Source organism: Diplotaxodon limnothrissa, linkage group LG7 (genome assembly GCF_057381915.1).
Source record: "Diplotaxodon limnothrissa isolate DT_005_m linkage group LG7, D_limnothrissa_male_GT1.1, whole genome shotgun sequence".
NCBI lineage: Eukaryota > Metazoa > Chordata > Actinopteri > Cichliformes > Cichlidae > Diplotaxodon > Diplotaxodon limnothrissa.
Genome location: NC_140602.1, coordinates 40,725,133 through 40,752,435, shown reverse-complemented (window position 1 = coordinate 40,752,435; position 27,303 = coordinate 40,725,133). Strand labels below are relative to the sequence as shown.

The following is a 27,303-nucleotide window of genomic DNA, read 5'->3' as shown; positions in this document are numbered from 1 at the left end:
TAGTTATAAGCAATGAACACAAACTGCCCTGGGTCCTTCTCAAGAAAATTACATCTTATTTTCCTTAAAGCAAAGAGTTGTTGCAATAATACATTTTATACTGAAGGAGGAAGTGAAACGTGGCCCGGGGTTCATTTCATTTAATGTGAACCACATTAACAGCAGCTATATTTTGAGTTAGCACACATATAACTGGTAATGGAAGTCACTCACCCACAGCTATTGCACGCTGTACAGATGTCAGGTGTTGCTTTTTTAAAACATATTACGTCAGCCAGTAGATCATCATGTTTGTACATACGACTAAATGTACTGTAAGCTATAACACTCATCCCACATGTACAGACACAGGCATTATTCCCTGTCCTGTACTTTCCTGTGTCCTTTTTCTTACTACTCCTGCTATGTAACTGCTTCTATGATCAATGATGATGCATTGTAAGATGTACTTGTCAATTCTGACCCCTTGTATGGCTGCATCTGTTTGCCACGCACTGTGACAGTTTTTTTAATAAAAAAATATTTCTTAAATACCCATGCTGTTTGTGCAAATCTAAACATGTTACGCTATTTTTTAGTGGCATTTCTTTTTCCTTTTATTTCCTTGTTAATGGCCAACACCAAGCATCTATGACAATAAAGTTGCCCATTTTAATACCAGAGTATTTAAACGAATGAAACCCCAACAGACAACTGACTGACTTTATTAGGTACACAGATTCAACTGCTCGTTAATGCAAATATCTAATCAGTCAATTACAGCTCGGCAAATCACTGCATTTAGTTATGTAGACATGGTCAAGACAACATGCTGGAGTTCCAACAGAGCATCAGCAGATGTCGCAAAAAAGAGGTAATATCCAGCAGGCATCTCTGTGGGGGAAAAATACTGTTTATGCCAGTCAGCTTTGAGCAGAAGGCAATAGTAAGAACCATTCGTTATAACCAAGGAATGCAGATAAGCATTTCTGAAGAGCAGATGGGCAGCAGCAGCAGAAGACCACACTGGGTGCCACTCCCATCAGTTACAAACAGGAAGCTGAGGTGACAATTCACAGAGGCTCACCAAAATTGGACAACAGAAGATATTACCTGGTTCTGATGAGTTCCTGCTACAAAGGAGTATTAGTGCCGCATTTTGAGAATAAAGTTGAAAAAAAAAGAAAAAGCAGCCGTGGCAAAATTATATTTTTTTCTTAATGTGGCCTTAATACTCTGTCACACCCGGCTGTGACGTTCAGATGGCAGAGCCAGGATTCGTTGTACACAACATGAATGAGTGCAGAAAACTTGTTTCTCTACATGTATATCTGTGGCCAGGCATGCACGTGACAAGCGTTAACACCATAACATACACCAAAAATTCTGAATGCATTGCACTGTAGAATTCCACGTAGATTCTTAATCTGGTCACATGCATAACATCTGGGGTGAGTCAAATTTTTTGTATTACCGCTCCACAACCCTCATCTCTGACCTTTAAAACTCAATGAATCAGGCAGCGTTTAGAGAGCAGTACCCCAGAAAGGTCTTGTTTTTTTTGTTTGTTTCTTTTGCAGGTAAGTCTGAACGCATTCTGAACAAAGCACAATTTCAAAGTAAAATCAAGACTGAGTGGAGGGGAGAAAGAGGACAGTCTAAATAATGAAGGGCCTGCAGTTGGAGTAACCTGATCTGCAGTCTTTGAACTCTGGTGTCAGATAGCAAGGAGTGAAGTGGTCCCTTCACCAGAGAAAACAAGAGATGAGAGACTTTTCTCTAGGAAGGGTAACATCACTCTAATCACATTAGATTTGGTAAATTCAGTGCACTCATCAAGCAATTATGCCAATTGTGTTGTTTTTTTTTTTGTCTTGCATAATCAGTGAACAGAAACAAAAACCAAATCAAACATGCTCTTTCATGCCTGTTTGTGCAACAGCTGTCAGGTAACGTGCATAAAGAAACATACTTCTGATGGGAGGAGATATTTAGTATGAACCTGTTCCATGAACGGGCAAGAATGTGACAGTAAAGTGCCAACATATGTCCCCTCCTTAGCACAGTCATTAGTGTGGATATGCAGTGATGTGCATGTTAACCCTCTGGTTAACTCTGTCTTAATGTATCTTGGGTGATTAAAGCAAAAGTGCAAAGAGAAGTGCAGCTAAAGTTTTTCAGGGAGTAAATACGTAAAGTAATAGATTACTGTTTTAATGTTAATGTGGACTGTACTTTTCTGGCTTTTTCTGTTCTAACTGTATTTGAATTTTGATACTGAAGTCACTGTGTTGGTGTAACTGAACGCTACACGGGCTTTCAGATAAAGGAACATGGACAGCTGTAGAAAATATGGATGAGAAGTTGTTTAAGTTACACCATTTGGTAGCCTGATTCAAAGAATCACAAGTAGTGGGTAACCATACAGTAGTGTCTGCATAAACAGAGGAGGAGCCAGACATTTGAAACACCCGGGGCTTAGCCCTAAAGGGTAGTATGCATGTGGGATTTTTTTTTTTTTTTGAGGGGGGGGGGGGTGTAGAAATGACTGAAAGATTAATAGGCTCTGTTTTGAGTTTTGTTCAAAAAAGAATGACTTCATATAGGGAAATATATAGGGAACTGATCCAGAATTAAAACAGGACTACAACAGTTCAAAAGCAGGATTACTGAGGACTTAACCAAGACATAACCACAATCAGAACTAGATGATAGTAGCACTAAAAATCATCATAGACCTGCACTACACTTATTTATTTAATTCTACCAAAGTACAATATTTAGATTGAGAAAAGTTTATATAATTATTTAGCCTTGTTGTGCAAACAAGCCTGCAGAACTTAATAAATATAGAATTTGAAAAATAGCAAACCTAAAAAGAAACACTAGGTACGAGATACATGAGTACCTATGATACAGTGATACTTTTAGTAAGCAACCATTTGACTAACATGTGTGTCTCACCTGCTCTTGTTCATCTCTGTTCTGTCCTCATTCTCCATCTCAATCTCTGCTCCTCTCTCTCCCTCTTTGTGCTGACAATCATCAAATATACAGTTGAAACCAGATATTTACAAACTCTTCAGATCAAAACACAAACACTTTTTTAATTGTAACATCAAATCAGACTAAATGTTTATTTTTTTAGATTGATAAATATAAAAATATATTTGTTAACTTTAAGAGTAAAGAGAGAAACTGTCTGTGTTTTTTAATTGCAAATGGCACCAAATTGTATTCAAACTTGAGCCACACTTATGGAGCTCCACGATTCTTTTCCTAGTGTTTTGGTTGACATCTCTGGATTTTCCCATGTCAAAGAAACAGGCTCTGTGTTTTGCCTTATATGCATCCACAGCTGTGCCACCAATTTACTCACATGGACTCTACTAACCTGTCAGAAGCTTCTTCAGCTCAGAATGGAATCGTCTGGAGTTTTCTTATTAATTAACAATAAACTTAGTGTACATGTACTCCTAAATTTAATGAAAGTGATAAAAAATAGAAGCTCTGTCTCTCTTTATTCTGACATTTAACTAATTCAAAATATATTTCAATATTTATCTAAAACAAAAGTTTACTCTAAATTGATGTTGTACAGTAAAAATGTTTTATGTTTTCTCCCTAAAGTGTATGTAAATATCTGGTTACAAATGTGAATATCCTGCTGTGTACTGAAATCCCTCTTGTTTTGCATAGAAATATACTGAACAACATACAAAGCATAATATATAAAATAACATTTACCTGAGTTTTTTCTTTGAAAGAACCCTCTAATGTCCATTCTTATATTTCAGTACATAACTGAAACCGAATTAGTCGGGGAGGGTAAGAACTGAAAATATGAAATAAACACACGTAAGCTAAGACTCTCTAAAAAATAGCATTTGTTCGGCTTTTCATTTCGCCATTTGTTGATTCACTTGAAGAGCAAGTAAAATAATATTGGTCAAGTGATCAGTTTCATATCAATCTTTCGTGATGCACCGTCATATTTACATTATTTGTACGGTACGAATGATTTGCTTTGGTACCTGCTCAAACTTAAGCTCTCCTTAGTATGGCTGGCTCAGTCTCTCCAACAGCGCACTCACGGGCAGCAGCTCCCCCCGCCCCCTCGCTCAGTCGCTTAGTGCCTGAGCTTGGATCATACCAATATCAGGGGGGGATTCACGCACAGTCGTAAATTCCCACAGTGTGCACTATGTGCTTCGAATATTGTGTGTACTTTTTGTTTTATACAGTTGTCAGCCAGGCATCTAACTATGAAAAAATTACACTCCAAAATACCCCGGGCTTCTAACAAAACAACCCGGGCTTAAGCCCCGTAAGCCACCCCCACGCTCCGCCCCTGTGCATAAACAAGCCTGCATTGTTCCAATTCAGAGGTCACGTGGAAATCAGTTTGGGCAGAGCCTCATGTTCACCCTCTGATAATGAACTTTACATCATTTGAACTTACAGTGGGGCAAAAAAGTATTTAGTCAGCCACCGATTGTGCAAGTTCCCCCACCTAAAATGATGACAGAGGTCAGTAATTTGCACCAGAGGTACACTTCAACTGTGAGAGACAGAATGTGAAAAAAAAAAATCCATGAATCCACATGGTAGGATTTGTAAAGAATTTATTCGTAAATCAGGGTGGAAAATAAGTATTTGGTCAATAACAAAAATACAACTCAATACTTTGTAACATAACCTTTGTTGGCAATAACAGAGGTCAAACGTTTACTATAGGTCTTTACCAGGTTTGCACACACAGTAGCTGGTATTTTGGCCCATTCCTCCATGCAGATCTTCTCGAGAGCAGTGATGTTTTGGGGCTGTCGCCGAGCAACACGGACTTTCAACTCCCGCCACAGATTTTCTATGGGGTTGAGGTCTGGAGACCGGCTAGGCCACTCCAGGACTTTCAAATGCTTCTTACGGAGCCACTCCTTTGTTGCCCGGGCGGTGTGTTTTGGATCATTGTCATGTTGGAAGACCCAGCCTCGTTTCATCTTCAAAGTTCTCACTGATGGAAGGAGGTTTTGGCTCAAAATCTCACGATACATGGCCCCATTCATTCTGTCCTTAACACGGATCAGTCGTCCTGTCCCCTTGGCAGAAAAACAGCCCCATAGCATGATGTTTCCACCCCCATGCTTCACAGTAGGTATGGTGTTCTTGGGATGCAACTCAGTATTCTTCTTCCTCCAAACACGACGAGCTGAGTTTATACCAAAAAGTTCTACTTTGGTTTCATCTGACCACATGACATTCTCCCAATCCTCTGCTGTATCATCCATATGCTCTCTGGCAAACTTCAGACGGGCCTGGACATGCACTGGCTTCAGCAGCGGGACACATCTGGCACTGCGGGATTTGATTCCCTGCCGTTGTAGTGTGTTACTGATGGTGATCTTTGTTACTTTGGTCCCAGCTCTCTGCAGGTCATTCACCAGGTCCCCCCGTGTGGTTCTGGGATCTTTGCTCACCGTTCTCATGATCATTTTGACCCCACGGGATGAGATCTTGCGTGGAGCCTCAGATCGAGGGAGATTATCAGTGGTCTTGTATGTCTTCCATTTTCTGATGATTGCTCCCACAGTTGATTTTTTTCACACCAAGCTGCTTGCCTATTGTAGATTCACTCTTCCCAGTCTGGTGCAGGTCTACAATACTTTTCCTGGTGTCCTTCGAAAGCTCTTTGGTCTTGGCCATGGCGGAGTTTGGAGTCTGACTGTTTGAGGCTGTGGACAGGTGTCTTTTATACAGATGATGAGTTCAAACAGGTGCCATTCATACAGGTAACGAGTGGGGGACAGAAAAGCTTCTTACAGAAGACGTTACAGGTCTGTGAGAGCCAGAGATTTTCCTTGTTTGAGGTGACCAAATACTTATTTTCCACCCTGATTTACGAATAAATTTTTTACAAATCCTACCATGTGAATTCATGGATTTTTTTTTCACATTCTGTCTCTCACAGTTGAAGTGTACCTCTGGTGCAAATTACTGACCTCTGTCATCATTTTAAGTGGGGGAACTTGCACAATCGGTGGCTGACTAAATACTTTTTTGCCCCACTGTACGTCAACCCTTGCATAACCCTTTATAGGTCACTCATTGAAATGTTTGGAAATTCAAGTTGGTCTATATTGCAAGTTTTTTATTTTTTGATAACGTTTCCACATTTGTAATTTTCATGGTCCAAATCAAGGTCAGTGAAGCAGCCACATAAATTACCATATGGTAAGGTGGGTGGTGGGAAACATCCAAGTGGTTCTATGGCCTCCTGGAGAAGGGGAAACTAGGCTAATTTATGTCCAGTGAAGTCACCAAACATTGTTTCTTACCTGATAAAGGGTTTAAAATGTGTGACCACCCCCAACCGTCTGCAGCAGATGGCTGCCTCTCTCTGAGCCGGGTTCTGTCAGAGGTTTCTTCCTGTTGAAAGGGAGTTTTCCCTTGCCAGGGTCGCCAGGTGCTCGCTCATAGGGGGTCATTTGGTTGTTTGGGTTTTCTCTGTATTACTGTAGGGTCCTAACTTTACAATATAAAGTGCCTTGAGGTGACTGGTGTTGTGATTTGGGACTATATAATTGAAACTGAACTGAAAGTTTAACACAAGAATAATAACACTGACTAAGCGCATCTACAATGACAACTCTGGATGTTTCATAGGCTTTTCTCTGATTTTCAACCGTCATTTTTTTTCAGCGGGTACAGCTGATTATGGATATATTTTTTTGAAAGTGTGGCGTGTTATTACAGCACTTGAATTCAGTGAGCTTATTCTTTCACAAATGACTGCAAAGGCATGCTGAACTGCTAGGTAACTGATTCTATACACCCTTGGCACTAAAAAGATGAAAGATTAAGAAGTGTGGCACAATACCTTTTGTCCGAATAGTGTGTGATCATCACAAATATATTAATATTCATCAAAACAAACACCCTAAAATATGCAGAAAATGGGCCTATATTGTGCAAAAATGCCAATGATCAACAATACAGAGTCTGAACTGAAATAAATTCTGCTTTTATTTATTTTTTTATTTTCTCCCATCATGTTATATTGAAAGTATATCACTTTCACTTTTGCTAGCGATCCAAGTGAACAGCTAAAAAACAACCAGGATGGTGGTTTGTCCCATTATAAACTTTGTAAAGTGAAATCACAGGAAAGGAATGAAGTCACACCTGATACCACAACTCAGACTTACAGTGGCTGATACTTTAAACCCCTGTAACCAACTCCACTGAACTGTATCTCTGAGTTTTCTGCATTTTTAAGGAAAATATAAGTAATATTAAACAAATCCTAACTGTCTCTCAGAGAGCTCAGCCTGCAACTCAATGCTGATTAAATCCAAGGAGCTTCTGGGTGAATCGGGCTCATTATATCAGTACACGTGAGGCATTGTGATCATATTTTGGTGGCGTGTTAGAAGGGAGTTGAAAAGCTGTTATGTCTAGTATTTGAACAATGCCAACCCCAAATAGCATTAAAAGAATTGGTCTGTTAGTGATGCATGTCTGAGATGTACAAGTTGATCAGTTTCACAAGGACTGCCATGTTTCTCAAACAAAAAGCTTTCACTCTAAAGCATGTAAAATATGCTATAATCACAATCACTGCCTGCATGCTCTCGGTTTACTGTTTCCATGCCAGAAATAGCTGGCATTCGAAAGAGCTTTTAACCTTACCCTGAATTGGGTGAGAGACAGATGTAGCATTAGGTTTTCATAAAACATCTGGAAGTTAAGATTACTGCGGTACCGCTTCACCATTAAAACATTTAAGAGAAAATGTTCAACCACAAAAAGTTTCAAATGCAAACAAGGTGAGGGTGATGTGAAAGAAGTCAGACATCACAGGTAGCTCAGATTTCAAGCTGTGATGGAAATCCAGACTTGAAACCGATTCTGGAAAGTAGACAGTGCCCTCTTCCCTTTCATACGCTGTCTTGTTAAAACAATACTGAGCAGGTCATTCAAGTTAAAACAAATCAGTACATTTATATCTTTCAGGCGCTAAAACATCCAGTTCAAGCGATTTAGTTAGTTTTCCAGTCTTTGTTTGGGCTGTTGTTGATTGTTCTTTCCCGACCGAGTGCTCCCATGAAGAGGCAGTGGAGACGGTCACGTGACCCTGAAACTGTGACTCAAACGCAGCTCCAGTCATACTGAGAGCAGCTGTTTTAAATATCTGCTGCAATCCTGCTGAGTTGCAACATGTGTCTGGAGCGTCAGCAAAATCCTTGTTAATGGTACATTCATCAGAGCTTCAGATAATACAAGAAGTTGTCAAATGGCCTGTATTTTTCTTCCAATGCTCCAACTAGACAGCGAGGGATCATCACAAAAAAGATTTTTCTTTTAAAGGACAATAAGATGCTCTCGATTATGAGAGGATGACACCACCACCACAACCCATTTCTTTGAAGCCTTTGTAGTCTGTTCTCTTCCTTGTCTCACTCTTGTGCTACTGGTCATCGTCATATATCTGCAGTGCGTCCTCAAGCTTGGCCGTGATCTTCTGGAAGAAGCTGATCTGCTGGCGTAGGTGGTACTGCATCTGTGAGCGGAAGTCCCGTACACGTGTGCGGTGGAAGTGCTGGATTTCTGCCAGCGTGGCGAAAGAAATGATGTTGCAGCGGTCATGCAGCTCACCTTCCTTCTTTGGGCAGTCTTTCACCTTGGTCAGCGCACCTGGGAAAATACATCGGAGAGTTCAAAAGTTAAAAAAAAAACTTTCGGATTTTTCACAATAAAAAAAAAAAAACTTATTCAAAAATATTCTGTGATCATGACAACACTGGAAATAAAACCCTGACACATTTATTTCAGAAATAATATTCTACAGCTATCCATTCGCTTCTGCTTATCCTTTACAGGGTCGCGGGAGCCTATCCCAGCTATCATAGGGCGAGAGGCAAGGTACACCCTGGACAGGTCGCCAGTGTGTCGCAAGGCTAACGCACAGAGACAAACAACCATTCACACTCACACCTGTGGGTAATCCTCACTAACTGCATGTCTTTGGACTGTGGGAGAAACCCACGCAAACACAGGGAGAACATGCAAACTCCACACCGGCCTGATGGTGGAATTGAACTCAGAACCTTCTTGCTGTGCGGCAACAGTGATAACTACCATGCCACTCTGCTTTGATATTCATCTATCTTAAAATACATTACCTCAAAAACAGGTTTCCTTTCTTTACACAGATAAACAAGAACACTTCAGCGACAGATAGCTGATAAGATAACAATCTAAGTTTGCACACTTGAAGTTACAGTCACTAAAGGTTGTGGCAACACATACACAGATATTTTTGGGTTTTTAGCTTTTAGCTTTTAGCCTACGTGTAAACTGTTATCTCCATTTATCAGATCACTAAAAATGGAGCCTCCAGAGACACATTAAGGGCATACCATTGATGTGGTATGCCCTTAAAGGCAAGCCACATTAATGGTATGATGTTCTTTTTGACATCATAATGTGCAATGTTTTTTTCATGAGACAATTTCCTGTAATGGTAGGTGCAGGCAAAAATACTGTTGCAATACATTTGTTATTCTTAATATCTGCAATTTTGTTCCTCTGTCTAGAAAGACAGGCGTGAGAATGAAGTACTACATCCAACACGAACTCTCGTGGCCCAGAGTCTGACGCCAACATCGTCGCCAGTTTTAAACAGGCCTCTCTGTCTGTCTAACAATCCCAACAATCAGATGACCCCGTGCTGATCAAGCGCTTTGGTGACAAAGGGAAGGAAAAGCTCCCTTTTAACAGGAAAAACCTCAACTCAGGCAGAACCAGGTTCAGTGAGAGTAACCGGTCTGTCGTGAGCACTTTTGGGGGGGGATTTAAAAACATTAAAAAAAAAAAAATACTAAGAAACACACTGGGCCAAGGGGAACAGACACTCTGACAAAGGACAAGTGGAGACAGCAACTATACATAAACAGAAGGGTGATTAGAGGAAGTGCAGACAGCTGGGGAGAAGAAGACATCTGAACTAAATTGCAGAGCCAAGACAAGGGAACTAAAAGCAAAGCACAAGGAAAAAAACTAACTTTCAAAATAAAGCAGGAAGTGAGATATCTAAACGTGGAAAATATGAATGAACGTACGGGAGACTTGACACAAAAAGATGGAGCACTGAGGGAAAAAAATTACTCTAAAGCAACTAAGAACTAATAAAATGGGTAAATACACTAAGGGAGAGAATACATTAAACAGTTTAAACAATAACCAAATGCAAAGTTTAAATGTGCAAAATTTAAAAGTAAAAACTCACAAACATTGGATGAGACAATCTGAGACCATGGCATTGTCATGTAAATCACCACATGGGCTCAGGACACTTCAAGAAATGATCTTGAAACTAGACAGGTTAAAACTTTATTCGAGTATAATCCAAAAACGCTGCCATCTTCTCTGGACGCTTCTTATTAATGTTCATTTAAAAAGCCTACATCTCTGATGGTATGGAGGATGAATTAGCGTGTGTGGAACTGGCAGCATGCACATCTGGAAAAGCAGCATTAATGCTGAAAGGTATATACAGCTTTAGAGCAACATGTGCTCCTATCCACACAATGCAGTCTTTTTCAAGGTAGGCCTTGCATATATCAGCAAGCCAATGCTAAACTACATACTGTCCATGCATTACAGCAATATTGCTTTGCATTAGAAGAGCACTCAACTGGCCTTCCTGCAGTCCAGACCTTTCACAAACTGAAAACACTTGGCACATTGTGAAATGAAAAATACAACAAGGACATTTTTTTAAAGCAGCCACTGGATAACTCAAAGACTTTATTATGAATGGAAAGAACAGGAGGACTCCTGCACAGTGCTTTCTTTTTCCTCCTTTTTTTGCCTAGCAACTTTTTGCCCCCTAGGCTTCTGATTGGACAAAATTTATATGGTTAAGGTTATACCGCCACTTGATTTTATTTTTCAACATAAAATCCCCATTATAAAAAATACACTTTTACACCCCCATTGACCAATTTTCAGGACTTGATGATAACAACAGAACCATTCATCTTCACAGCTTGCTATATGGTTGTGCTCTCTTTAGCTTGTTAGGGTTGACTCGAGTTTTTTGTGCTCAGATAAAAAAAAAAAGACACTCATAGGAGTTCAGTTTTCCCCCTGAGACAACACTTAGTTGGTTTTTTTTGCCAAAATTAGAAAATTGAGACTTCAAAATAATTGTCCGCAAAGCAGTTGATGACATCAGGGTGGCTACACAGGAAAGAGGAAGTCAAACTCAATAGTCAAATCAAGGAAGTCTGGAATATTTTTAGAACTTCTACACAAATAATTAAAACACAATTCTACAAAAGGAACTTGTGCAATACAAAATTCACGAGGTCGTAACTGGATCACATAAAATCAGGACATGTTGAGAAACCTGCAGAAATGTGCTGATTGTTGCAAACCTTTGCCAGGTTTCTTTGAAGACACCCATCACCCACTTATGACTCACAGTGTTTAGAGTGACTCAAGCTTTGGGGGGGAGGCTGTACAGTCCAGACAGACAGGACCAACAAAGAGGGATCTCAGAGTTAAGGACTAACTCACATGAATGTAGAGGAAATTGCGAGGAAGCTGATCTTGAACGTGCTGACCTAGTTTCTCCTTCTCTCTATCTCACGAAGATCAGAAGCACAAGTTTGCCACCACAGTGAAGCAAAAAAAAAAACTCGGACTTTGCTCTCCTCCCCGCCAAGGGGATTACTGAGCTATAATTTGAACTCTTGTACTGTTATGCTGGTAGGAAATCTTGTAAAGCTCTGTAACTCTCCGTACCCCCTCATACATTCACCTCCCCTCTTCTTCTTCTTCTTCTTCCTATTTTTCTTTAACCAACAGGAGGAAAGAGGAAAAGGGGGGAACAAAAAAAGAGGAGGAGGGGAATGTAATCCTGAGACCGCTCCATTTTGGATTCCTGTAGTCCCGGGGCAACAGAGTACAAGAGGCCCAGGAATTCCCACTCATTCAAATCAGATGTAGCCTTTGGACTTAAAAGACTGAGCTGGCATAGATGACTGTCACCGTAAGTGACATATGTAGTTCAACAAAGCAGTCAAACATGAGGTGTTACAGCTGCCATTTTATATGTTTTCTAATTTAGCCATTACTGGAGAAAGTGTATATGAGACAATATGAGACTGATAGAAATTAGGGGAATGTGGAGCTGCTGCTGCTGAGAAAAAAATGAAGCCTGATGCGTCTGGAAACGCAAACCCGCTAGAGTCCTGTTTTCCTTCTTGCCTATTTCTTTATCAAATCAGATGCCTCGTGAACTAAGCCAGTCATCTTATGCGAATCTAAGTTATTTCACAACCCCAGCAGCAATGTCGACTCTGCAGTATGGTCAATGGTTGAAGGATGTTACTCACCGGATACTGACCTTTTCTAACACCAGCAGAGATGATTACAAAAGTCTGAGAGTGCTTATTGTAAAGGCTTACAAATTCTTCTGCATGCTGGGTCTATTTTATAGTTGTGTTAGTCATTTTCTTTGGATGTGTTATAATTAGGGTTATAATTTAGTTTACAGCAGGATAGAATCTAGCTGAAAACTAGAAGAGGATATACCGTGTTACTGACATCAAGGGTAGGAAAAGCATAGAGGTTTCTGTTACCACTGAAATGTTTAAACCCTTACACATCAGCTCAATTAGTGAGCACAACACTGAAGAAACTTGAGTAGACTTTCATTTTGCTTTATATTTTTGATCCAAATCAAATGATTTCATGGTTATGATCTGGCTTGTAGCTGGCTGGCTCACTTGAAGGCTTAAATGTATATAAAATGTAATAATTTCCTGAAACATCAGTGGACAAAATGAATGAGAAATTCACTACTGGAAGTGGAGGTCTTAAAAAAAGTGGGCGGTCACGGTCACTACCGACCATGAATAAACAGAATCAACTCTTTGTATGAAAAGGACAAAAAAATGTTGCCAGTCAGTGTTTTCAGTGATGAAACCCACGCCGGTGCCCCAGAATTATGTCACTACTTTGTGGGAGATCACCTGAAATGTTTAAATTACGTTGACTATCTTTCCGAGATATTAATCAATTTGGTTATAATTTAAGTAAAATGTGTTTTACTGGTTTAACTGGTTTTTATTTGGCGTCCCATTTTATACAAAATACCCCGAACCAATGATGCTCTGTGGAGAGAAACTTTGGCATGAAAAACTTAACAGGAAAAAAACAGTGAGTTAGTAAGTAAATGGGCTTTGCGAGGCATAAAACAATGTGTTTGTTATTTGTCAACAGGAAAGGAGGTGAAGCCCTGTCAGTCACACGGACTATTGCAATTCAGGCTCGTTCCACAGTTGGGAGCTGGGATTGTATCTGGAGAACAGAGTTCAGCAGACTATAGAAACAGTGTCTCTCGGTCTGGCAAACGTCTGGACTCTGCGTGCCAGGAGGAACTCCCTCCTCCCAACCTGCAGGGAACTAATAAGCCAACTCCTGCTTTGTAAGTGTGTGTGTGTTTTCAAAATGAGCAAATACAGGCCCTCGCACAGTACCCCGAGTGTTACAATGGACCACGGGTTTCAGTTTTCGACGCAGATTGACACTGCTCTTCACTAAATGAAAACAGATGTTTCTCTTGGTTGGGATACAGTCAGAATCTGGGTCTTTGTATGTCTGCATGATTAACAGACATGCTAGAAGCATTTAGACGCATATAATTCGTTTAAATTTTTTTCTTTAAACGGCAGTTAAAAGCTTCCCTACATACTTGGTGCCGAGTCTGTTTTCTTTCCTCTAAGTTTGTTTGTTTTTTGATTTTTCATAATTGGTTTGTTACTAATTAGAATTTATTTTCCCAAGAAAGTATTTTAACATGTTTAGGCAGTATTAAAACGTTAGCCCTGCATAAAAATGTGCTCAACGTCTTTCCTTTGCATTTGTGCTCTAAGACTGCAGAGCTGAATTTTTTTTACCAACATGAAGACAAAGACACTCTCCCACCTTTCTGCACATGGATGATGTCAGGGAAGTTGGCCAGGTGTCCTTTGTAGATGTCCAGCAGGTCGGAAATGAGGTCCAGGTCCTGCCGCGGCTGATCAGCAAAATACTCTCCTATTGCCTCGTAAGACTCCCCCGTGTAGGAAATGGCCTTGTTCAAGCCCACTGAGAAGACCTGCTGGTCCAGCTCGAAAGCCTGGGCCAGGAGTTTGAAGGACTGTCCGACCTTCTGGTACTCCTTTTTGAACCCCGATATTTGTTTGCGGCCGAACTCGTTGATGCTGGTGTTCACAACTATGATGTTCTCGTCCATCTTCTTGGTGAATGTTTTGAAGCCTTCAATCTTGCTCTCGACTTCCTGCAGGTCCAGAGGTACAGATGGGGGGCTGACGGAAAAAAGAAAGGGGAAGATTGTCATTTTAAATCTTTTTCTACTGCTTATCTTTTGCTCACTATCTGGCACACCCTATTTTTAAAGGCCTTCAACTCCAAGTTGTTAAAACAGAGCAAAGAACGTAGTTTATAATATTAGTTCCCTATACAAGGTCAAATATCTTTCAGCTAAACTTAACACTATTAAAAAGAACCTGACAAAAAACTTTGTCATTTCCCAAAATGCTATGTGCATCTTAATAAAGACCAATTCTCAGACTCCTACCTGATTGTGAGGAAGAAATTGGCCCCGACCAGCTCGTCCCTCTCTGCCTTCCTCTTTCCCTGCTTCCATGCCTTCTCATCCGCCCCACAAGTCAGGAAATGCTGGAAAACGTCACAGTGCGCCAGCACAGGATGGCTTGTCATGTGGTTCATCCACCAGATCAGACCCTTCCTCCTCTTGGAGAGGAAGTCCTCCTCGAAGCGGCCCGTGGCCTGCTTCTCTGGCAGGTGGGGCACTGAGATGACAGGGAAGCGCTCCACGAGCCGACCGTAGAGCCAGTCAAAGTGTTTATACCTGCAGGAAGGAGTGGAGAGAAGAGAAATTGGGACTGGTTGAATAAGTGAGGTAAGGTAATGCCAGGAGCATGTAGTGAGACAGAGTGAAAAAGATAAATGGAGGCGAAGTGCAGGAATCTTTTCCCAACAAGCCCTGAGGGAATTCGAGTGTAGTTCAACTGACAGACACATGGACATGGAAACAATGTGAAAGCTGTTGAGGGAACCTCAGAGAGGAAACAAGAGAAGGCTCCAGATGGCAAATATCCACAGCTCTGTTTTTAACATTTCGTAAACCGCAGTAAAAATCAGAAAAGTGGAGAAAAGGGAAGACGATACATACCTGCGGTTGACTTGGACATTGGTGTGCGTTGGAGTAAGGCCATATGACATGTAGCTCTTCATCCCTTTGAACTTTGTTTGCTTGGTGGGGTCGTCAATGGTGCACGTGAACGGATAAGGGTCCTCCTGCCACTCGGGTCCATGCTTCCCCATCACCACACAGATCCTGTCTCCATCTTTCACAAAAGCTGACGCCTCCCCTAGCAGGAAGGCCTCCCCTCCGGACTTGACGAAGGTGGAGAACCTGTTCAGGTTCCTCCCCACTGTGGCTGAACTCTTGGCCTGCTGCTGCTGGGAGCTCCCACGGCCCGGCAGGGAGGAGGCAACTGGGTGCAAAGGAGGGCTGCTGCTGAGACCCTGAGGGACATTGGCCACAGGAGAGCTGTCGTCCCACTCGTCATCCCAGTCATCATCGCTGCCCTGGCTAGTGTGGAAGCTGCTGCTGCTATCAGCTCCAAATCCTCTGTGAGGCTGGGAGGATGTGTAGGAGGTCTGGACTTTGGTTTGGGTCAAGGAGAAGCCATTGTTGTTGGAGGTGATGTGGTCTCTGATGATCTCAACATAAGAGGCAGGGAAGAGGCCAGCCTCCCCCTTGCTGTTCTCCCCCTCCAGCCAACCCTCCAGCTCCTCCTCGCTAAACAGAGTCACCACCTCATTCTCTGCTATGGAGATCTCTCCTGGATTTTCAGAGTGGAAATCGTACAACACTTTGGCCTTCAGCGCCATAATTTCAATACTGCTGCAATATATTTTTATATATTTATATCTCTATATATAGATATATATTTCTGGTTCTGATTCTCAAAGCTTCCTCGAAAATGTTATGTCTTCCAGCACGATTAAACCTTTAGGATCTGTGCAGCTTTAATCAGATTTAGGAAGTTTTATGGTAAAAACAAAAAACAAACCATTCCACCTTTGACCAAATTAAACACGCTTGTATCTGTGATCCACGCGCAAAAGAATAAGACGGACACGCAAAAGTAGTCCTGTATCCGACACCCACCTCCTCTCTCTCCTTTCCGCGGGTTCAAATATCATTAGTTTCCATGCACAACTTAATCCAAGTCCGAAAACGCATTCAAAACCTGTCCTTTTTTCTCCCTTACGGAAAGACACCGGCTATTCAAGTTTAAAGCCAACAAACTTGCGACGGCAGGATAGCCGTCTTTCCCTAAGATAAAAGCCGGGGGGAAAGTCCTCTTTTTTTCCCCTCCTCTCTCCAAGATGCTTGTAAGTTAAAGGCACCAGCACTAACACGTAGTTACACAGGCTGACTAACGGAGGGTGGAGCCAGGAACACGTTCAGTCAAGTCTCTGAAGTCGGACCAATAACTTTTAAAAACCAAAAAACTTCCAGCTTTTATATACTCATTTATCCAGACACGGAACAATCCACATCAAGCGGGGTATGTTAGATTAACTGCCCCAGTTAACCTGCTTTATAGGCTATGACGTCATTACACGTAATCTTTGAACTGGTCTCGGGCTAACCTTATGTTAATTAGAGAAATTCGCTAGTCACTCTTCAGGATGCTAAAAATACACACTTTAAACGTTAAAAGTTAATTTGGGCTTTGATAAAAAGTTAAAAATAAAATACTGTTTGTGTTTTAAAGTAAAGTCTGCATCAAGTTCCTGGATGTTTCAGCTTCACCGGGCAGGAACGATGTGTTCGCATCAATTTGACATGCTGAAAGTTTCTGTTCGCTTGATTTGTAATCTGAGAAGATTTTTTTTGTGACAGCACAACTTGTTTGGCTGCTTATGCTGCTGTGAAACTGCTTTTTAGTTGGGTGTCAGGGAGAAAATAAGTATATATAAATACGTAAAAACATGTTTTAACCCGGCAAAACAAATATTAAATGTTTTTTAACACGTCTTACAATCTATATGGATGAATGGGATATTTTATTTCTCATCCTCTTATAATTTAAATTGTATCAAAACAAAAATAAAATAATATGCATGTGCAGGATATATATTATAGTACTTTATTAATAGCCCCCTCTGCCCACTAGAGGTCGCTGTTTCATCACCCACTGAGAGCAGAGCACAGTTCATCCTCCCGTCCACTTGCTGGCAGTAAACCAACCCTTTCATTCAACTGTGGCGATATTAAACCTACCGGACAAAGAAGATAATAATTAAACAAAAGCTGGACATTTTTTATTATTATTTTTAATCAAGCGTGTTTCGCGTCAGCACATAAGACCCGAGAGTTGCTTTGGCTTACTGCAGGCAGCTGCGGAATAAATGAGGACAGTCAGATTATGTGAAACCTGCATGGACCTGGTTTAATTTAGATTTCTTTTTTAAAGGTAATTATGAGGCATGTGTATGTGCTGTAGGTGCTTTGTTTTCCTGTGTCTGTTAAATTAGGATTTGCCCGTGGACAGATTTGATCGAGAGGAAGATAAATTGATGATTTATGCCAGTTTAAATAAAATATAACTTGTTTTTAACAGGAAACTGAAGGACACTCTGTTTTTACAGTTCATTTGCTCTAGCTACAATTAGGCGTCTTGTAACCGACAAGATTTATTTTTATGAATTGGAAAATTTTGCCTTCATAAATATGTGACTGTAATCTTTACCATGGTAAACTGAATCAGGGGATTGAGTATTGCAGCAGCTGCATGCTACGAGGTGTAGTATCCAGCTGTTGCACGATAGGACTTGCAAAGCAACAAGTCTTCTTTGAGGATAATTTAAAGAGGAGAAAAGGGGAAAACACTAACAGATTAGATGTGGTCATTTGTGGTAAACATGCATTAAAAATCAGCACGTCTTTTTTGTCTGCTAAAGTGAAAACAGTGATTTTTTTTTAAATCGCCAGTTTATATACAAGAACATGAAACATTTTGCATAATGTAAACCCTGAAATTGAAGAAAGTCAAAAGCACAAAAAACTGAAAAATAAATGAGCCTGTAATATGAGAAGCTGTTCTTAGGACTCAGTTTAGGTCACACATGGCTGAAAATTAAGATGGATCAAATCAAGACTTGCACTGCCTGTAAATGTGAATTTCCTTGAGTAATTATTAAAAAAAACTTATGGCATCAGCAGCAAAGGAAAGAAAGATAACAGCAAAGGCAGCTGATGGAAGCAGTTTTTATCTATGATGCCAGTGATATTAGCAACAGATACAAATAAATAATATTAAAGTGTTTCTAACACCGTCTTCTCGCTCTCTGTTTCAGACATCCTATGATGTCCAGCCTGGTTCAAACCACCTCGGACAGTTTGTGTAAACTCGTCCGCTGGGCTCACAGCCACGGCACCATCTGTAACCTCCTCCCCAGCTTGCAGCACATCACCCGTGGCTCCTACAGCAATGTGCTGACAGCTGAATCTGGTCCGCACGGTGGCAGCGTCCCCATTGCTGTGTGGGGCTGTGGGGCTGGACACGCCTACCACTGGCCCCTTGGTGAAAATGCAAACACTTGTGGCGGCTCAGCCAGTACCAGACAAGGCCAGGAGAGGTTTGCTGGAGGTCGTCCAACCAGTAAGGTGAGGTAAAGATGTGAGGTGCTGGTATTGTCTGAAATGACACGGGGATGTGCAAATGTGCAAAGAATTGGGTTACTGACAAATTCACATGAGCTTAGGGCCAGTGTATAATCAGCATGTGGGTTCATGAGCCTTTAATACTTTGTCTGTCAACATATGGTTAAACCCAGACAAGACTGGAAAATCCCTGCAGCCTTACTTTTATGTGGGATTTTTGGTGAAATAATGCACTCTTAAATCACTTTTACAGTGGCTTTGTTTTTGGAACATGGAAGCTATGTGGTTACAAGCCATCTTTAAGTTACAGTCCATGGATTTCATGCAAGTTATGCATAATTTTAAGGCTTAATTTGATGTAAACTGGTGACTTACATGAAAATGAATTGTACAGTTGTCATGAACTGTACAGTAAAGCTATGGAGACAATTATGTACTGGATTATAAGGTTGTACAGTTGGACATCACCTCTTTCTAAATGTTCAGATTGCAGTGAGAACATCATGTGACCTCTCCTATAGTGAAGCGGCATCAGAGGGCGAGGAGTTCAGCGGTCGGCTTTTTGACATTGCTGCATGTGATTCATCAGCCACAGATGAGGATGGCGACTATGAGCCCCGGCCATCTAGGAAAAGAGGCGGGGCCCAGGGAGGAGCCATCGCTGCAAAGAAGGTCAAACAGGAATCCGCCCCAGCAGAAGACGATGACACTGGGCTCACAGAGACAGACCTAGTCTGTGTTTTACAAACTCATCAGGCACCAAACACATACTCTCAAATCACACAAACACTGTGGCCAAAAAAGGCTCTTTCATCTTGCTGTCAGCCCCAGCATGGACAACATGTGGGGTGTGAGGGATCGATGGATCCAGAGACGGAGGTACTAGGAGGAGGCAGCTGCACAGCAGGGACCACAGAGCAGGCTGAGCGATGCAGCTCTGCCACAGAGACCACTACGAAGAACACAGGTACCAGCTCGCATGTTTTCATGCCATCAGGGGAACAAAACATAACGTTGTTTTTGTTTGTAATTTTTTTGTGTGTCTGTAAAGCTGAAGAAGACGAGAGTGAGCTGGAGAAGCTGCGAGCATTACTATTAGCAGAACGCAGCCGAAACCAACAAATGACAGAGATGATCTCCAATTTGAAGCAGGACAAAGAACTGCTGCAACATGAACTCACGAAGAAAGCTGAACTCATATGTGAGTTTCTGCAGGATAAACTGCGCCCCGGTAAGCTCACGAATCTGTGCCGTTTGTAACCTTACACAAAAATTACGTTCACTGAACTAGAGTTAGTTGGTTTCTCAAAATCTTCAGTCCTCATCTTCTCTTTCTTTCTTCTAGAGAAGAGGTGGCCTCGTTGTTCCACTCAGGTGGAACCTGGAAGCTCACACATGGCGTCCTCTGATGATGCAGCTGGGTTTGATTTGCCAACGCTGTTTGACTCATTTGAGGAAGTGGAGCTTCATCCTCTAGAGCGCCATCGGACCCCGAAGAGCAAGAGGAGCCGGGATGGAGAAAACACTCGAGTCAGGAGTAAGGACACATAGAGACACTCTGATAAATGTGTCACGGAGTACTCGCTGTGCTAAACATTGCTTTTTTGTTTTTATTGGTAGTGAAAAACGTGGTGGGTGTGATAGCACGCTACATGGCTGCCCTCCAGGAGTTTCGCCGCAGCGTCTCCATGAAGGTGGCGTTTGACCGCATCGGTGTGGACCGCAACACAATCTCTCGCACGGCGGCCATAGCGGAGCTCAGCCTGGCTGCTCCAGAGGTTTTTCACGCACTGGTGCCATGGGATGAGAAGGAGGAGACGCTGGCACACTACGCCCACCGCTGTCGGCAGGCGATGGACGACACCATTAAGGCCAAGATCAAAACAATGAAGGCAAAAGGAGAACTGTTGCCCATTGTGTCAAAGTGACAGCTTCATGTATGGTGCTCGCGCTGCCTGAGGCACAGGCCTACAAAACCTCTGCATACTTTATGTATAGAAAAAAAAATCAGAGAAAAATACCACCTTAGGACTTTTAACATAATTGACTTCAAATCATATGTCGACTGTATTCCAACCATCATGGGTGCTTCCTGTCTAGTGGATTTTTTTTCTTGTGCGATTATGAAACAGAAGCGTGAAACTGACACTTGTTGACTTTCACAGCAGATTCAGCTGCTCAGAATTCATCAGGTTCTAAAAAATGTGTTTCTTATGGCTGTTTTACAATAAACCACAAAAAAAGGTTTTTTCCTCCATTTATTAAATTGATATCTTTCACCCTCAAAGAACATCAGTGGGTGTGTTAGAGTCCAGAAGCACTCCTGTTATCATCTTTAATGTATGCAACATTTTTATTATCCACAGCAGAACGAAAACAGTCGAAATATAACCTTTACTGCAATGTTTCACGGCCATGTAGAACAGTCTTCTGATCCCTTGTGCAGGTTTTCTAAAATCAGCAACCAGCTTTCCTAGTCATGAAAATATAAGAGAGGTCATTTAACACTCCCCTGAGATCATTTACGACATCACAAACAGCTGTCCAAGATGAGAGACGTGGTGTGCGCCCAGCTTGTTCCAAAGCTGCGCCTCTCACACCAGAAGGTAGATCGGATGTAAAACGTCAAGACTCGGGCTCCAGGCGTGGAAGAACTGGGAGGATGAGGTTTCCAAATGAGGAGTCCTGAGTGATGAAGAAGCCTGAAGAATGTGCATGTGCATGCTGCAAGAAAAGAAATAAAGGTGTTAACTACAGGCTTGACAGCAGAGGGCCACCCAAACACGCAATCACACCACCAGCATGACATGAAGAATCTGTGTTTTCATTTATTCTGTTTTATCAGTTAACTTGTTGAGGTTGAATTTATATTGCCAGCCTGATAACAAATCATAGTTATTTCCCACTGTTAATGATATAGAAGGAGGATTAAATGCAGCTCATTTTTAAATCTAACCTCTAATCTACATTAGCACATACGCACTGCTAAGTGATACCCAGCTGGTATTTACTGGTATTTTCTTGTAACTGTAATTTACAAGAAATGCTGCCCTCAGATCTATCAGGCAGCTTTGAGACAGCATGCCTGAACCAATGATTAATTCACCAGCACTTAGTAAAAATATTTGGGATTTCAGATCACAGATGTGGGATCTGGCATTTGTTTATCCAGCAGATTAGCTCTTACACGCTCAGCACCAGCTGTAATCACTGTAACTGTAATCACAGCTGAGGACACAGTGATGTGGAGTCAAGCAGTAAAGTTGTAAAATAAATGACTGGAACATTAAGGATCAATGACCTCACTGTCCCCCCCCCCACACACACACCTACACCTAAAAAAATAAAAAATAAATCCAGTATTAGTTGGGCTCCTATCAGAAGGCTCTTCTAATGTATGCTGTGTAGGATTGCTTGTAATCACTGTAAGATTCATAATGAGGAGGGGTAATGTGGTTGCACTTCTAGTAGCGTTTCTGGTGTCTTACCTGCAAGGCTGCTTTCTGCTGCGCAGCGATGTGCTGCTGTTCTGCGTTGTCCCTGAAGTCCTTAACACTGGGCCGGGCCAGCGAGATGCTACAGTGTTGAAGGGGAAAAGATGGCATGGAAGCATGTGAAAATTACCAAAGTCTTTTTTGTTCTGCCTGAACTCGGCTCTTTAAGCCTGACTAATGACAGGTTATATGTTGGTGTTCTAACATCATCATAATTATTGTTCCAGGACCATCGCTGCAAATGTCCAGTCACATTGTTGTGAAGTCATAACATTAGAGAAGAAAAAGGCAACTGGCGCCTTGTCATAATAATGAGGGCATTAAAGTTCAGGCTTCAGGATTTGAAGCAGCACAGAGCTTTACACACTCGGAGCATCTCTTAATATGTTATAACTGAAACAACAGGGGAAAAGCTGTGTCCCAAAAAAAATCGACTTTCCCACTGGACTGTTTACAATAAAATAAGCATATGGAGTGGTGAGCACACCTGTTCCCTCAGATGTTATTTGCCACATTTGTCAGGAGTCTCTCCACATCTCGGATGGCAATGAAACGTGTTTCACAAGGGGAAATCTGTACAACAGTGTCCAGCTGTTGTTCCTTATTGCACTGCCGATACAAGCCAGCCATCTTGTTTAATGCTACTGGCAGGGAGGTGGGAGTTAAACTGAAAGAGGTAAATATGGTTCTGTGAATTCCCGGGAAACTGCCAGTCATGCTGGTCACTCGGAACATCTCGGCTCAAGAAGCTTCCTAGAGACTGGATGTAGGCTATAACATGGTATCTCAACCTGCATGCAGTGCAAGGAGACATATCCAACTTGATGTCTGGGAATTCACAGAACCAAAGTTACCTTCATAACTTGCGTGTGTCCTGTCCTTGGATGACCTCTTTCATGTTTTTGCATCACCGTTGTAGTTGATGGTCCATATGCAACAGTAATTATGATGTTGTAGGACCAATGCCAACACGAGGACATCAAATCATGACACATACTAATGTCCCAGGTAAGCTTTACACACAGACTTAATACCCCCCCCCTTCTGTTACTTGGATTATGCTATACTACACCTACCTGGCTCCAGGAGTATTCATGGACTGACTCTGCATCAGTCGCCTCCTTTCCTTTTCCAGCTCTGCCAATATAGCCACCCGGGTCTTGTTTGGGAAGGCTGTATTACAAAAAAAAAAAAAAAAAGAGAGTAAGGGACAGCTAATAATGGCCACGTTTTTGGGTAATTACAATTGAATGTTGAATAAACATCCAAAAAGATTAAGCTAAACAGTGTTTAAGATTATTTAGGATCTTATTTATAGCAAGATTTACTAGAAAACACAATAAAAATGATTCTTGTGATCGTGGAGGTTCTTTTTTTTTTTTTGACTGTCCCGTTTGGTTTTTTTGCCATCAGAATTGTTGTCTAAAGGCAAAGAAAGACACCCAATGGATTTACTTTACCAAATGGACCATCCCAGCCTTGCCGTATTGGTCTATTTGATTCACCTTTGCTTTTATTGTTTATTTTGTTTTCATTTGCTGAACACGGGACAGACTTGACTGGAGAAAAGAAAAGGGAGAAAGAAAGAGGGAAAGAAAAAGAGCGGGGAAGAGGGGCGGTGATAAAGGGCAAAAACCAACAAAACAAACAGACAAAAAATACACATATCAGTCACCTGGATCACCTGTTGAGAAAGAAAAAAAGAGATAACAAGCAAAGAAAAAGAGAGCAATATAATAAACAACATCATCGCGATGATCTATGTGAAGATAACAGTAAATACTAAATATTAAATATTATTGTGCAGCACGTAAGATCGACAGCGCACAGTGTGCTTTGAGGTAGCAGCCAAAAAGAGTGTAGTTTGTGTGTGTGAGCACCCGTGTGTACACCTGTGAGCGTGAGTGCGCTTGTATTTAACAGGTTCCTTCATGTAATGATCTGCTAGAGGGTGTGGGGAGCCACAGCCCCGTCCTCCAGGGCATGAAGCAGGTATGGAGGAGATCAAGGCTCCAGACATCCAGAGGCCCCCAGAGCACAAGAGACCAAGGAAGACCAACAGAGGGGCAGCCGCGCCACTGTCCCAGAAAGAGCTGAGGAGAGCCCCAGATGAGGGGTCACTCAGCAGCCGCGGAGCAGAAGCCAGGGGGGGGGGGGGTTGCAGTGACGTGCCTGTAAGCTCCGCCGCAGCCAGCTGTGCCTGAGTGACCGAGCCCCAGGCCGAGGGCACCCCACCCCCGAAGGAGCCCGAGCGAGCCCCAGGCTCCGACAAGCACCCACCAGAAGTGAGCCGGTGTGTACCTGGACGCCCATCCCCGAACACAAAGAACCACCAACGCACCGATGTCTGAGGGCGTCTGCCACTGGCAGGGGGAGTGGTGGTAGGTGGAGATAGGCCTCCAAACCTTGGAGGGCCTGAGGTGTCCCCAGAGAGGTGGCGTCTGATACCCAACCTGACATATGGACACAGACAAACAGGCACACACAGATACAAACATCCATTCCCACCCTCATGCTCTCATATGCAATTACTCAGCACTCACCCAACGTGGAGACAGACATAAAGAGACACTGTACACACAATCACACTCCCCAAGCGTACTCTAAGCCCCGGGTCTAGGTCCCCCTGCCCCTGGAGGGGGAAACTGCACCCAGACCCAGGTGGTGTTACCCTTTTCCCTGGGGTGGGGAGAGGCAGACCGCCCCGACTCAGCAGCAGCAGAGAGGCCCCACATTCCAGACCCCAGTCGGACGGCCAACTCCTCCTAGCCCCCCCGCTCCAACAGGCTGCAGAGAACGGGGGTGAGAGAAGACTCCAAACCTCCCTCCACCCGCTCTTATGTAGTGTTGATGCATGTGTGTTCTAAGGTGCCTTTAAAACCCAGGAGGGCATGGAGCTACCTGCCAGAGAGCAGCAGGTAAGCGCATAGCCCCTCCTGATAGCCCTCAATGTCTACGTGTATTTAAAATTGAGAGGTGGGCAACGACGCCAGGGGTGAGGTGTACACCCTGATGGTCTTTTGGATTCCGTGTAGCGTGCCCAGCACCAAGGTCCTATATGTATGTGTTATGAGAGTGTGAGTAATGTGAATGTCTAAGTTGTGGGATAAAATTGAGGCACAGGCAGCCAGAAGGGGACGGGGGGGGGGGGGGGGATGCCTCCCCTGCACCTTGGTGACACATCTTTACCCCAAGGCCCTGCATGTGGGGGTGATTGTGGTGGCGCGGGAAGAGGGAGGCAGCTGGAGATGGGGAGGGAAGGAAGGGAGGGGCGAGTGGCCCCTCCCTGGGGCCAGCTCCCCTGCTGACCCCAGTAGGCACCCCCACACTCTACAACCCACCAGGGAAAGGGGGCCCAGGCCCATCCGGACTGGGGGCCCAGTTCAGCAGTGCCGCCCGGCCCCACAGAGCCTGGGGCAGCCCACCTGACCCCACCGCAGAGAAAACTGCACCCACCCCGTCTTCCACTTATCTTCCAGACTACACAAGACAATAGACACCCAGGCTGAGATCTTCCTCCACCTCTCCTATATCTCTCCCCACCTGCAGAGTCACTTCCTGGAGAGAGGAGACATCCTGTAAGATGTAAAAGCCTCCCCCACCAGTTGAAGAGCCCCCCAGGTGGCTTGATGCACCGGCGGCACCCTGTTCCAGGGCTGGGCCCCCATGCACCCACACACCCACAACCCTGGCGACACACCAACCAGGACCCAAGCCCCCAAGGCCCAGCCATGGCCCCAGCCCAGAGACGAGCACCCCCAGAACCCCGCCTGCCCTGGACACAACCAGGGACAGCCAGGCTCCCAGGTCAGTAACCCACGTCCGTCAGCACAGACCCTCCCCTAGCCCCGCTGCACGCAGCCACGAGGAAACAGTCACCTAAGAGCCAACAGAGCCCTTAACAGGCCATGACCGCAACCCCGGGTTGGGCCCTCCAAGGAAGACGCTTCTGGGGAACCCCCCGACGCCCCAAGCCTGTCCCTACCCCCACACCAATCACAACGGCGAAGGTAGGACCAAACTATGACCCCCCACCCCCACTAGGTGATGGAGCTGATCAAAGGAGCCCAGAGCAATTGATCTGATGTGGTGGCAGAGGCTGTATCAAGACTAATGTAACCTATTAGATAATTTCTATATTGGTTAGAATTAAGATTATTTTTATTTTTCCAGTTCATGAGGACTGTTTTCTTGGCTATGCATAGGGCAGTGAAAACCATATGGGCGATATTCTTTTCTGTAGTGACATAATCTAAGCTGCCCAACAAACACACTAAAGGGGAAATTGGAATGTTACATTTCAGACACTTTGATAAGTCTTCACATATCTCGCGCCAAAACTTCTGAACTGGTGGACAGAACCAAAGAGCGTGGATATAATTGTCCGGTGTATTGGTTTGACAGTGTGAGCAGTTGTTGGTAGACGTAAAGCCCATCTTGAACATCCGATGACCTGTATAGTGCACTCTATGTAGTATTTTGTATTGAATTAATTGAAGACTGGGATTTCTAATTAAATAAAAGGTTTTTAAGCATATCTGAGACCAGAAGTTTTGGTCTAAGTTAACTGATAAATCCGCTTCCCATTCTTCGAGGTTCTTGCCCTATTCCTCCCTCATGGAGGGGGCTGTTTCAGGGTATCCAGAGCTGGTAGTTACGCCCCTGTATTCAGCAGCCGATTCTCAAGAACTTAAATGACCCAAAACAAATGAATTACCTTGTCCTGGAGGATTAGTAGTCATCTCAGAGAGTCGGAGAGGTCAACAGCGGACACCAAAAAACCCCAAACAGGTTATATTAACAGTCAAATGCTTGGTGTTTCCTTCCCGCTGCGATTGTTTCGACGCTACTGGAAACTGCTCATCGGTAAAAGTCCTCAACGGTGATTAATGTAAGTTAGTTAGAGAGAATAGACCATACAGGAGGACTTGGTGATGGACACCTCAGCAAGTGTCTTCGTAACAGACGATAAAACTCTCGACTGTGTATCTGTGCATCACCGCATTTTTGTTTCTTAAACGCGTGTACCGGTTTCACAATTACAAAAGA

At 43.0% G+C, this 27,303-nt stretch overlaps 3 protein-coding genes across 3 annotated transcripts; 1 reads left to right on the top strand and 2 right to left on the bottom strand.

The window, feature by feature from the left end:
- Positions 1-8,446: 8,446 nt before the first annotated feature.
- On the bottom strand, positions 8,447-15,975 carry LOC146628778 (sorting nexin-18-like). Its single transcript, XM_085358073.1, has 4 exons — positions 15,251-15,975; positions 14,633-14,926; positions 13,978-14,360; positions 8,447-8,673 (listed from the first exon to the last, which is right to left on the bottom strand). The coding sequence occupies exons 1-4, from the start codon at positions 15,973-15,975 to the stop codon at positions 8,447-8,449; spliced, it is 1,629 nt and encodes a 542-aa protein (XP_085214199.1).
- A 2,485-nt stretch (positions 15,976-18,460) lies between these two features.
- Positions 18,461-20,688, top strand: kiaa1958 (KIAA1958 ortholog). Its single transcript, XM_085358072.1, has 5 exons — positions 18,461-18,763; positions 19,247-19,727; positions 19,812-19,991; positions 20,106-20,297; positions 20,381-20,688. Exons 1-5 carry the CDS (start codon positions 18,461-18,463, stop codon positions 20,686-20,688), a joined length of 1,464 nt encoding a protein of 487 aa, XP_085214198.1.
- A 330-nt stretch (positions 20,689-21,018) lies between these two features.
- LOC146628776 (SOSS complex subunit C-like) lies at positions 21,019-27,250 on the bottom strand. Its single transcript, XM_085358071.1, has 4 exons — positions 26,972-27,250; positions 23,331-23,427; positions 22,249-22,336; positions 21,019-21,484 (listed from the first exon to the last, which is right to left on the bottom strand). Exons 1-4 carry the CDS (start codon positions 26,994-26,996, stop codon positions 21,386-21,388), a joined length of 309 nt encoding a protein of 102 aa, XP_085214197.1. The 5' UTR covers positions 26,997-27,250; the 3' UTR covers positions 21,019-21,385.
- Between the last annotated feature and the right edge of the window lie 53 nt (positions 27,251-27,303).